The sequence below is a fragment of the Somniosus microcephalus genome, chromosome 3 (genome assembly GCF_052327205.1).
Source record: "Somniosus microcephalus isolate GS21.2 chromosome 3, FLI_Smic_1.0, whole genome shotgun sequence".
Classification (NCBI taxonomy): Eukaryota; Metazoa; Chordata; class Chondrichthyes; order Squaliformes; family Somniosidae; genus Somniosus; species Somniosus microcephalus.
Window position 1 is genome coordinate 297,912,211 of NC_140989.1, and position 12,875 is coordinate 297,925,085.

Below are 12,875 nucleotides of genomic sequence, written 5' to 3' on the forward strand. Positions count from 1 at the left end.
AGCTAGATGAGGAGATAGAAAATCTAGTCAAGACATGCCGCACTTGTCAGGAACACCGGAAGGCACCAGCAGTGGCTCCTCTCCACCCCTGGGAGTGGCCGGATAAACCATGGAGAAGATTGCACTTAGATTATGCGGGTCCATTCATGGGGAAGATGTTCCTCATAATCATTGATGCACATTCCAAATGGATGGATGTTTATCCTGTAAATTCTGCTTCCGCCACTACTACTATAGACTGCCTGCATCGGAGCTTCAGTAATCAAGGGCTACCGGAGATCGTGGTGAGTGACAATGCCACTTGTTTTGTGAGTACAGAGACAAAAGAGTTCTTGAGAAAAAATGGCATAGTGCAGGTGACTGCGGCCCCATATCATCCGTCCTCAAATGGACTTGCGGAGAGAGCCGTACAAACATTTAAGGAGATGATGAAAAAAAGTGCAGAAGGGAGTTTAGCAGCCAAAGTGTCACGGGTTCTGTTCAGCTACAGAATAACACCTCAATCCACCACAGGACTCTCTCCTGCTGAGATGTTATTAGGTCGTAGACTACGCTCCACTCTTCACCTTGTCCACCCAGACCTAAAAAGGAAAATGGAAAACAGACAAAACAAACAAAAAGTGAACCATGACAAAAGAACAAAGAGCCGAAGTTTTGGAGAAGGAGATGCGGTCCTTACCAGGAATTTCAGTTATGGACCAAAGTGGATTCCTGGCTTCATAGACTCAATGACAGGTCCAGTATCATACAAGGTCATGTTGAGAGATGGTAGGGTAATACGTAGACATGTAGATCAGATACTTCCCAGACAAGGGGAAATTGAAATGAAGGTTCCAGATGCAATGACTGAAGACAGGGTTGCCCCCAGTTATCCAAGTGCATCTGTGGTGCCACCACCAGGGACAGAGCCAATTCCACAGGAACCTATTCATCAAGAGGAAGCCATCGTTGCAGAGTCAGATACTCTGAGCACTGCTCAGGAGCAGCTGGTGGCTTCACCACAAACAAGCAGGGACTTTACTGTTAGACGTTCACAAAGGACTCGCAAGCCACCAGAGAGATTGATACTGAACTGTTAGATGTGTCAAGTATGGAACATGATGAATGGAGACTCCTTATGTGACCCTCAGGAATGGTTGTTTGTTAAGAAATTCATACTGAAATCTTAAGGGGGGAGGGATATAGTAATCTGGGATGTTATGATTAAGGTTATCCACCAGGTGGTGCTGTAGCCAATGCTGCTGCTAAGGTCACAGGTTTGCTTCCTGTTAAGGTCAGAGGTTCGCTTCCTGTCAAGGTCAGCAAAGGTGGAATGCCAGGATGCAGGCATGATGTTGGTTACTCTGTTTGTTAATAAAATACTCGTACTAGTTCCAAGATATCGCCTCTTCGAGTTCTTGTTCCACTACATGGATTTATCACAATTATATAGTTGATTCTATATGGTCCCTGGAAGGAATGGACTTGAAGTGTTGAATGGGCCTTTTCTTGATCCAGGATTTTTTGTGCGTGTGCTAGTGTTAACTAACATGGCTTTTCTCTATCATAAAGTGGACCAAGGTTAAACTTACCTGTGGGCACAGCAGCAGTGTTGAAAGGAACAGATCCAAACAAGTCAGGTCTCCCTGGTGGCTGAGCACTTAGAACTCCAGTGGCAAATGTGTCTGGTCCAAGGGCGTTGGCTGGTGATGCTGGGGTCTAGACAAGACACAAATGATGCAGGTTTAATGATGCTGGCATCTGGAGGAGATACAAAAGACTCAGATATGGCACCTATTGGGCACAACTTTTTTAATCAAACTATAATAAAATCCTTCTGCATTCTTAGAAATTCAATAATCCTAAGAGCTTTAGAAAGGAAGCCTTTGGTCGCAGAAAGATTGCAAAAAGTCATCTTATCACTGTTGCAGATATTTTCTGCATTTGTCTAGAATTAAATCTACTCAAATAAAATTATATTGTGGTATTTAGGGATTTAATTGCTTCTATTTATTTAGTTGATTTAGTTAATTAAAGCTGATTTGAAAATTCACAGCAATGACCTACTTGCCGTCAGCTTTGCTGCTACATCATCTCAACTAAATGGAAAAGCTTGATTTTCTCCTGCACATATTAAAGTAATATGAAAATGACAAACAGCTGGAATTCTGGATCCTGGAGTCTTGGCTGTTACAAGTAAACTACCAGTAACAAGGATTCTCAGCAGCAACAGAATGAATGCAGTCCTTAACAGTGCCTTATAATGGAATTTATAACCGTCTTTTGTAAATATAATCCTGAGTAACAGTTAAATCCGAATGGTTTACTCTTGTCCAAGCCTCTGAGAATGTGCTGGAAAAATTTGACACACAGTATTAATTATCATACGTAAAATTTAATGTCAAAATTTATGAAAGTGACCTTGGAAACTGGTTTAAACAATGTCCTTTCTTTACATGTATTAGTTTTCTGTGCAGTCAACAAATTGGAGAAGTTAACTGTTGCTATGAGAACCTGAGCAACATTGACGATTTTTGTTTAAATGGCACTTACCCCAGGGGATGAAATGTCAGGGGGAGTAGACATATCACCAAAGAGGTCTAACTGATTAATTGTCTGTAAAGAAACACACCCATTAGACCATTGTCTCATCATAATATACATAACCTACATTTTGTACAACTGCAGTTTTTAAAATAATTTTGGGACCATTAACGGATCAGTGTCCCATGGAGATTAAATACACTCACTGAGCTTGTTTAAAGGGGCACAGTAAGTTCTGATGGCATCGACCTGAAATGTTAACTCTGTTTTTCTCTCTCCACAGATGCTGCCTGACCTGCTGAGTATTTCCAGCATTTTCTGTTTTTATTTCAGAAATTACAAGGATATTTTCATCTACTCATTATAGTTACAGGGCATCCCAATTTTCTGATTGGGCAAAGAGAAAGAAGGAAGGTTCCCTTTGATGGTCATTGAGTAGTTCAGGGTGCCCCGCAGGAGATTGCCACAAATGTGAATGAATACCTACTGCACAAGTCAGCTGCAGTGCTAGACAGTGTTTAATGAGCTGCCAACTCCTTCAAGGTAGGAGACCCCACCATAACTTTACATCGATGCCATGTATTAAGAATGCAAGATATGCAGAGTCACTTACACCCACACACGAATACTTCCCATGAATACTCATTATGTAGAAGGGTTTCCTTCACAGCAGTAAGCTTCCCCTGTAAGTGCTTCTTCTCTCACACTTTTACTGGACTAATAATCCAGAGAATATGAGTTCAAATCCCAAATGGCAGTTTGAGAATTAGAACGCAATTTTTAATAAAAACTGGAAGTAAGAAAGTTGGTTATCAGTAAAAGTGCTCATGAAATTATTGGATTGCTTTGAAAACCCAATTGGTTCATGAACGTCCTTCTGGGAAGGAATCCTGCTGTCCTTACCTGGCCTGGCCGATATGTGACCAACATGGTTAACTCTTAACTGTCCTCTGAAATGGCCTAGTAAGCCACTCAATTATAAAAAAACACCCTACTACAGTGGTTCAAGAAGAAGGTTCACCCCCACCTTTTCAGGACAGCTAGGGATGGGCAATAAATGCCAGCCATGACAGCGAGTACTGTGTGCAGTTTTGGGCGCCTTACCTAAAAAAGGATTACTTGCCATAGAGGGAGTGCAGCGAAGGTTCACCAGACTGATTCCTGGGATGGCAGGAATGTCGTATGAGGAGAGATTGGGTCAATTAGGCCTGTATTCACTAGAGTTTAGAAGAATGAGAGGGGATCTCATTGAAACGTATACAATTCTGACAGGGCTAGACAGACTGGGTGTAGGGAGGATGTTTCCCCTGGCTGGGGGGTCTAGAACGAGGGGTCACAGTCTCAGGATACAGGGTAGGATATTTAGGACTGAGATGAGGAGAAATTTCTTTGCTCAGAGGGTGGTGAACCTGTAGAATTCTCTACCATAGAAGGCTGTGGAGGCCAAGTCACATGTATATTTAAGAAGGAGATGGATAGTGTAGTGTATGTGCCTTTAAGAGCCCCAGGTGTGCTGTAATGCCGGTAATTGCCACTCGGGCTATATAAGCCTGTATATTGTGTATATCCGTTAGAACCCCCCCCAGACTTTGCTTAGTAAACACCTATGAACCAACTCCTGTCTTCAGTGTCTTTATCAACACACGGACACTACAGTGGCGACGAAGTGGAAACGGACTTACCTGCAATTTGGCAGCACCTCAAGGACATCGATTCCTCGGGCGTCCAGAAGACTCAAGAAAGTGAGAAAAGCTGTGGTTTCACCAGCTGGCCAAGCTGGTGGCAGGTACTGCGTTAATCCTTCCTGGGCGTCAGGCTGGGGCTCCAGCGGCTGGCTCTACAGCTGAGACAGGCAGCGAAATCAGAGGCAAGCAATAACGGACTGGGAGGGAGCACTCGGGAGACGGCCGGCGCGGCCAGCAGGTCAGCGTTCAGACCTGGAGAGAAAGTCCGGCGGGAACAAGTCTCCAACTCTAAATTTAAAAAAAGAAAAAAAAAGAACGGAAACCGTGGGAAACAGCATTGTCATCGGCAGCAGCGGCGGGAAAGCGCGGGAAGCGCCATATCTTTACTGCAGAAAAGAAAGAAAAGCGCGGGAAGCGCCATATCTTTTCTGAAATGCCTAAGTCTGGCAATATTGATGCTTTTGATAGCGAAATAGAGGATTGGACCACATACGTGGAAAGAGTAGAGGTATATTGCACTGCAAATGGAATAGAAGATGAAAAAAAAGCTTCAGTACTGCTGAACCTAATGGGCGCAAAGGCATATGGGCTGTTACGAAATTTAATCACTCCAGCCAAACCAAAGCACAAGAATTTTAAAGAAATTGTTGATACCCTGCAGGAGCACTTAAACCCAACACCGCTGCTGATAGCGGAACGATTCAAATTCTTCAAGAGAAATCAACACAAGAATGAAAGTAATGCTGATTACCTAACCGAATTAAGAAAGCTATCAAAGCACTGCCAATTTGGGGCAGGACTATCAGATTATCTTCGGGACAAATTCGTTTGCGGTCTCTTAAGTGAAGGAACACAAAAAAGGCTGCTTTCTGAAAAAGTTTTAACATTGGACAAAGCTTTCAGTATGGCTGTATCATACGAAGCAGCAGCAAGAGGAGCTGCAGAGGTACAACAAAAGACACAGGACTTCGGCACCCATGAAATGACACAGGGTTTCGAAAGATGTTATCGCTGCGGCAGATCCACCCATAACCAGAGGGACTGCTGGTTCAAGGACAAAGCATGCAGGCAATGCGGAAAGATTGGACACATTGCACGGGTATGCCGATCTGGACAAAATAAATTCACAGACAGAAAAAAAAATCAATAAAGGAAAGTACAAGAAGGTACAAATGATGACGGACAGTAGCTCCGAAGACCAGAAGAGCGATAGCGACTCCGAAAACAAGAGACTAAGCTGTCTGAAATTACATAATGTACTTGCCAAAGATGATTACCAAACCATTTGGGTTACCCTCACGATAGCAGGGTCCCCAGTTAAAATGGAGTTAGATACAGGATCAGTTCTAACCGTAATAAATCGACGGGATTACGAGAGGCTATTTTCGCATATACCTCTAAAAGACACATCCATTATCTTAAAAACATATACGGGGCAGAAAGTATACCCCAAAGGAAAAATAAGGGTGCCTGTTGTATACAATGGCAAAGAAATACAAAAGTTGTATTTATACATTCTACAAGATGGTGGCCCACCGTTGTTGGGACGTGAATGGATCAGAAAGATACGTTTAGATTGGCACTCCATTCAGGCACTGACGGTGACCAGTAAGAAAAAAAACAATGATGACATCATACCTGAACGATTAAAAGACATCTTGGCCAACGCCAAAGAAGTGTTTCAAGAGAAACTAGGAACCTTGAAAGGCATCACCGCCTCAATAAAAGTGGAAGATGCAGCAATTCCCAAATTTTTTAAGGCAAGACCGGTGCCATACGCAATTCGTCCAGCAGTCGAGGCAGAGCTGGAGAATTTGGAAAAGGCAGGCGTATTACCCAAAACAGATTGGAGCGAGTGGGCAACACCCATCGTTCCAGTCATGAAAAAAGCATTGAATAATGATAAATCTGAAGAACAGAGAAAAATTCGCATCTGTGGAGACTTCAAGGTGACTGTAAACCCGGTCCTTCACACAGTACAGTATCCTCTTCCGAGGATAGAAGATATTTTCGCCTCACTATCCGGAGGGAAACGTTTCACCAAAATTGACTTGGCACAGGCATATCTACAGATGGAGGTTGAGGAGGCCTCTAAAAAGTATCTCACGATAAACACACACAAAGGCCTGTACCAGTACAATCGACTGGTTTTTGGAGTAGCATCAGCTCCAGCTATCTGGCAAAGAGCTATGGAGCAAGTCCTGCAAGGGATTCCGGAGACTCAATGCTACCTAGACGACATCCTTGTAACAGGAGAAAACGACAACGAGCACCTTGCCAATTTGGAGCAGGTGCTCACTAGGCTATCATGTTGTGGCCACATAATTAATAAGGAAGGGTTGCATAAGTCACCTGAAAAAATTGAAGCGGTCATAAAAGCCCCAGCACCTGAAAATGTTTCACAATTAAGGTCGTTCCTGGGATTAATAAATTACTATCATAAATTTTTACCGAACTTATCAACTCTTCTACACCCTCTTAATGAACTTCTACAAACAGGAGTGATTTGGAAATGGAACGAAGACTGCAAACGTGCCTTCCATAAATGCAAAGACTTAATCACATCCGAAGAAGTCTTGGCTCATTACAACCCATCACTGCCAATCAGACTGGCGTGCGATGCATCCCCTTACGGCATAGGAGCAGTATTATCCCATAAATTCCCTGATGGCTCAGAACGGCCGATAGCTTTTGCGTCACGCTCATTAAACTCAGCTGAGCGTAATTATGCCCAAATCGACAGGGAAGCACTCAGCCTGGTATGGGGAGTGAAGAAATTCAACCATTACCTACACGGACAAAAATTTACCTTGTTGACTGACCATCAACCCCTCATCTCCATGTTCAACCCTAAAAAGGGTGTTCCCATTATGACAGCACAAAGGCTACAGAGGTGGTCCCTTTTTCTAGGGGCACACCAATACAACATAGAATACAAAGGATCAAAACAGCATGGCAATGCTGACGGTTTATCGCGCCTACCGTTGCCAACGGTAGAAGAGGCACCTACAGTAGACCCAGTAGAGATGTTCCACTCTACCATAGCGGAATGTCTACCAGTAACAAATTCTGCCATTGAAAGGGAGACGAGAAATGACCCGACTCTCTCACGGGTCTATGATTTAACAGTGAAGGGATGGCCAGCACATGGCGAACCACTGTTGCCAGCATTCTCGCAAAGAAGAGAACAGCTGTCAGTGTGCCGAGGAACCTTGATGTGTGGATCCAGAGTGGTGATTCCACCCAAACTCCAGGATAAAGTGCTAAAGGAGCTTCACGAGGGGCATCTGGGTGGAGTGAAAATGAAGAACCTAGCTAGGGCGTTTGTATGGTGGCCAGGTATCGATGGAGACATCGAAGAAATGACCAAGAGCTGCCTAGGATGCCAGAAGGTCCAAAACGCTCCACCACAAGCCCCTCTACATCCATGGGAGTGGCCCTCATCTCCCTGGCAAAGGGTGCACATCGACTTTGCTGGTCCATTTATGGACTCAATGTTCTTAATCGCGGTTGATGCACACTCCAAGTGGCCGGAGGTAATAAAGATGTCCTCCACCACCACGGAAAAAACCATCACAGTATTAAGGACTATATTTGCCAGGAATGGGCTGCCAGAACAGATATGTTCTGATAATGGACCGCAATTTGTGTCCGAAGAATTCAGAAAGTTCTTAAAAAACAATGGGGTTAAGCACTACACGTCCGCCCCATACCATCCCGCCACCAATGGATTGGCTGAAAGGTTTGTCCAGACCTTCAAGAAGGCCATAAAGGCCATGGGTAATGAAGACATAAAACTTCAGCACAAGCTGGATAACTTCTTATTCGCATACAGGAATGCAACACATATGGTTACCAACCAAACTCCCGCCATGATGTTCTTCAATAGAAACCTAAGATGCCGGCTGGATTTGGTCAAGCCCAACATCAGAAGGGACGTGGAGAACCGACAGTTTCAAGGCATGAATGAAAGGCCAACTAGAAGCTTCCAGATAGGTCAACAAGTTTTGGCCCGGGACTACCGTACCGAGAAATGGCAGCCTGGAACTATCTGCACACGACTAGGACCACTGATGTATACCGTGGACATCGGAGAAAGCATAATAAGGCGCCATGCTGACCAAATCATAAAGTCATCCGAAAAGGGACAACCTACACCACAACTCTATACGTTTAACGATGAAGTAGAGATACCCATATCTACCTCCGATCCGGTGATACTGGAACCCGATGAACCCGACACTGGCATTCAAGCCGAATCAGCCTTGCCAAAAGAACCTACTACACCACCAGAAACTACTACACCCCTGAGGCGTTATCCGGACCGAGTCAGGAAGCCTCCTGAGAGACTGACTTATAATTAATTAACTACAGCAATGTGTATATTATTTTTCTTATAACATGTAATTAATAATTACTTAAAATATGATGTACTGGTTAGCTAAAAGGGGAGGAATTGTAGTGTATGTGTCTTTAAGAGCCCCAGGTGTGCTGTAATGCCGGTAATTGCCACTCGGGCTATATAAGCCTGTATATTGTGTATATCCGTTAGAACCCCCCCCAGACTTTGCTTAGTAAACACCTATGAACCAACTCCTATCTTCAGTGTCTTTATCAACACACGGACACTACAGATAGATTTTTAGACACAAAAGACATCAAGGGGTATGGGGAGAGAGCGGGAATATGGTATTGAGATAGAGGATCAGCCATGATCATATTGAATGGCGGAGCAGACTCGAAGGGCCGAATGGCCTACTCCTGCTCCTATTTTTCTATGTTTCTATGATGCCGACATCCTCAGAATGAATATATAAAAATTCTTCAATACATTTCCCCCTAAGACATCCTTCCATCTACTACACTTGCATGCTGCTTTGCTCATGTAATTACACCCACTGCACACTATCTGTCATCAACAACAACGACTGGCATTTATAATAGGGCTTTTAATACAGATAGGCCATTTGACCTTGATGGCGAAGGGGAAACATGGGCAAGGGGTGTAGAGGGAATCACGACAACAACTCTTCAGCACACATCACTGAACATCAGTGTGTGGAGTGGGAGCCATGCCTGATTTTCCTCCACCCTAGTCTAGGGATACTGAGGTCAACTGTAGCACCTAATGCTGCTTCACTGGAGATCAACTCAATCAGCATAGACCATAAATGGAGCCTGGGATCTTTAGTGGTTCAATACAATATGTGATGTAGTTATCAACCGAGCCAGCAGGGGTAGCTGTTGGGCTGATTATTCATTCTGACTTCACATTTGAAGGAAGTATATAAAACCCATTTAGAAAAATGATGGTCTTGAAATTCAAGGAGTCCCACTCCATTACCACTAGTGTGGCAAAGTGGAATCCTTGTCCGCCCATGTACGTTGACCTAGATACGTCCCAAATTGTGGGGACGCAGTCATTTAAATACTCAGGATAGATGGCTGAGTAAAGCCGCCTCAGAGGTGCCCACCTCGACATTACACTGGAAAAATCAGAGCCACTCTGATGGCTGAAAGGAGGCCCAGGAAGGGGCAGAGAGGTAAGGCCGTCAATTTTGGCCTAGAAATTCAGAAATTTGGGCACGTGTGAGGGACAGGGAGCGATCTCTACGCCTGAATGGCGAAGCCCAAGGCACCATCCATATTGGGCCTCAGACCTCAAATCCATTGAGCCGGTGAGCTGCGGAGAGTAAGAGGCAGCTCACCACCGAAGTGCGATTGAAATTCAGGCTGCTGCTGGTGTCGCAGCGGCCCTCAGGTAAGTGAGGAAAGGCGGCCGCCGGGAAGATGGGTGACCGGGGGAGGGAACAGCGGCGATCGGGGGGGAGCCGCCGGCAGCGGTCTGTGTTCTTTTAATGTGGGATTGTGAGGAGTATTCCATCACCTCCCGAGTCCACAATCAGGTAAGTATATTTTTAAAACTCACTTTGTTGGTTGCGGCATAACAGATGGTCACCAGGCACGGCTCCCTCAGGGAAAAACACTTGCAGTGAGGTCCTCAAAAAGGCATTGGGCCTCTTATTTGCATATAAAAAGGGCCGAACGCCTGTTTCGGACTATTTTTTGGCCTTTACCAATATGGTGGATGGTGCATTTCTGGCTCGACTATTCCCATCAGTGTGTGGAGTGGGAGCCCTGCCTGATTTTCCTCCTCCTTAGTCTCGGGATACTAAGGTCAGTTGTAGCACCTAATACTGCTTCACTGGAGATCAACTCAATCAGCACAGACCATAAATGGTGCCTGGGATCTTTAGTGGTTCAATACAATATCTGATGTAGTTATCGACCGAGCCATCATTCACCCTCCATAAACTTCAGATCATCCAAAACTCTGCTGCCTGTGCCCTAACCCGCACCCCTGTCTATGCTGACCTACATTGGTTAACTTTGACTCTTCTGTGACTTCCTATCAGTGAGGCAGTTTCACAGCACAGTGGTTATAGGATCAAAGGAAGTGAAGAAGTAGTACAGCTGGGTGTCATCAGCATTCATATAGAAGCTGACCCTGTACCAGCAGATGATGTCACTCAGTGGTAGCATGTAGGTGAGGCCTTTCATAGTAGCCTATTTCATAATTTTGTTACTTTTTGATAAGTAAATTTCTGTTTGATTCCCCATATATGCCAACCTAGAAAACTAATAAAGATTGACCAACAGCTTAAAAAAAAACCTTACACAGCCCCTAAAATGGTGACAAGCCAAAGCAGCCCTAAATACAGTATAGGCCTAAAACATGCAATAGGTAGTTACAAGGTGATTCTTGATTTTTGTATCAATACATTTACTGCAGCTATATGACATAATAATAATGTAACTAGTAATGGGGTGTAGGCTTACTTCTTATAGCACAAGAAGACCAAGGAAACTTTTGATACTCCACTCTTAATACCAGAGCAGATAAACAACTTTATAATAACCAATTTATGTAATCTAAACATTATTAACTCAATATGCTAATTAATTTAATTTCTCTACAGATCACGATGGCCTAATTTTTGAAACATAACATCAAGCAATTAAATCAAATCGAAGCACCATCATACTGCCCTACTCTTTCGACTGTTTAAAAAGTCTTCCTTCTGTCCTAATCTCTGGATTACAACATTTGTATCCCTCTTTTTTTGTAACTTGATGAGTCTAATACTGAAAGACCAATCAGACTACTGAAAAGGAGAGATACTGGTGTTGTAATCCAGGGATTAGAACAGAAGGAAGATTTTCTTGAATTAGTCGTCCCTGAATTACAGATCAGTATCTCTTAATCTCCACAGCCTGGTTAGTCTTTCTTTCTGTCCCAAGCAGAGTGAGTAGACAGCTCAGTACTGTCCTATATCCTAAGACGAGACCCCTCATGTCTCCTCATGTGACCACAACACTTTCCTTACATTATTCTCCACTTCCACTTTTCTGTCCCATAGTCTTTTTCATGCTCTCCCTCCATTTCTGAGGTTCAATTCCATACTTCCTTATTTTACCCCTCTTCCTGTTTTACTTCATGTGTTACTCTTCCCTTTTCTGTGATTTCTCTCTGTTACTCTCTCTCTCTGTCTCCCCGATTGTTTAACCTTCACCTCTAGCCAGTGTTCTCTACACATTTTTGTTCTTGCATAAGAGCTTTGGCTTACATCTGGCTTTTAGAGAACAGAATGGATCACTTCATTAACCATTCATATTATGTATTCTATACATTGGGAGTTCCTGAGGGATTGAAGCAGTGTACCTTGTGGCATTTGTGGACACTTTCCTGAGAAAACAACTGCAGCTGGTGGAACGTGCTTCTACCAAAGACTGGGTCCATCCTACACTTACAGTGCATTTCATCTGATGAGAATTGCTCACAAGTGTGAGCCCTTCAGTTGCTCAGATTTCTTGATAAGGAGTTTATTAGGAAAGAATGAGAATTCACTAGATGTAGCTGCCACATTTCAAGATTTCTCTGGCTTTTGATTTTCTCAAAGCAATTCATTGATCTAAAGGAACCCAATAGGAGATGCTGCACTCCCTTTAAAAAAAAATGGATTAACAAGGAGCATATCCTTTTACTAGTGTGCAGAGGCCTTTTTGGAGGGGAAGGGAATCCCATCAGCTCCAGCCCAGCCAGTCAATCCATGCTGTCCCAAGTGCAGCAGTCACATGATGCAGGAATGCAAGCATGTAAAGTTGAGAGAAGTGAGCAATGGAACAGCTCAGCAGAGCACAGTCTGTTTGAATAGAATGTTTGCCAGCCATGCCGATTTTCCACATCAAACACGGACAAGTGAACAGTGAGCTCCAAATGCCAACTGCCACTGAAAAGGTCACAGTTGGAAATGTATGCTTCCCTTTTTACTTCTAAATTATTTTTCAAGTTGAACCTTTGACCACTGAACAAGTTGACTGGATTAACTGTCAATCAACCATCAATCCCCTTCATAATCTTCAACACTTCAATTAGGTTACCTTAAAGTCTCTTTTGCAAAGAAATAGCCCAATTTCTTTAACTTTTCCTCATGAAGTAATTCCTGATATCTAGAATCATCTTCATTGTTTGTCTCTGTACCCTTTCAAGCATATACATTTATACAGTGCTGTTACTTTCTTCAAAAGGCAAATGAATAAAAAATCTCATTGACGAATAAGGGCTGGAGTTTCCTGAGATCGTCATAAGAATGGCAGAGCATGACC

The 12,875-nt window shown here is 43.6% G+C and overlaps 1 protein-coding gene across 9 annotated transcripts in view; it reads right to left on the minus strand.

Annotated features, from left to right (window-relative positions):
* Positions 1–12,875, minus strand: part of LOC147122084 (disabled homolog 1-like) — a 454,991-nt gene that overhangs the window by 17,949 nt on the left and 424,167 nt on the right. For all 9 annotated transcript variants that reach the window (XM_085982823.1, XM_085982827.1, XM_085982822.1 and 6 more), the window contains 2 exons: positions 2,533–2,595; positions 1,572–1,698 (listed from right to left, as the gene is read on the minus strand). In XM_085982823.1, the coding sequence (XP_085838949.1) occupies positions 1,572–1,698; positions 2,533–2,595 (190 nt within the window). The remainder of the gene's footprint in view (positions 1–1,571; positions 1,699–2,532; positions 2,596–12,875) is intronic.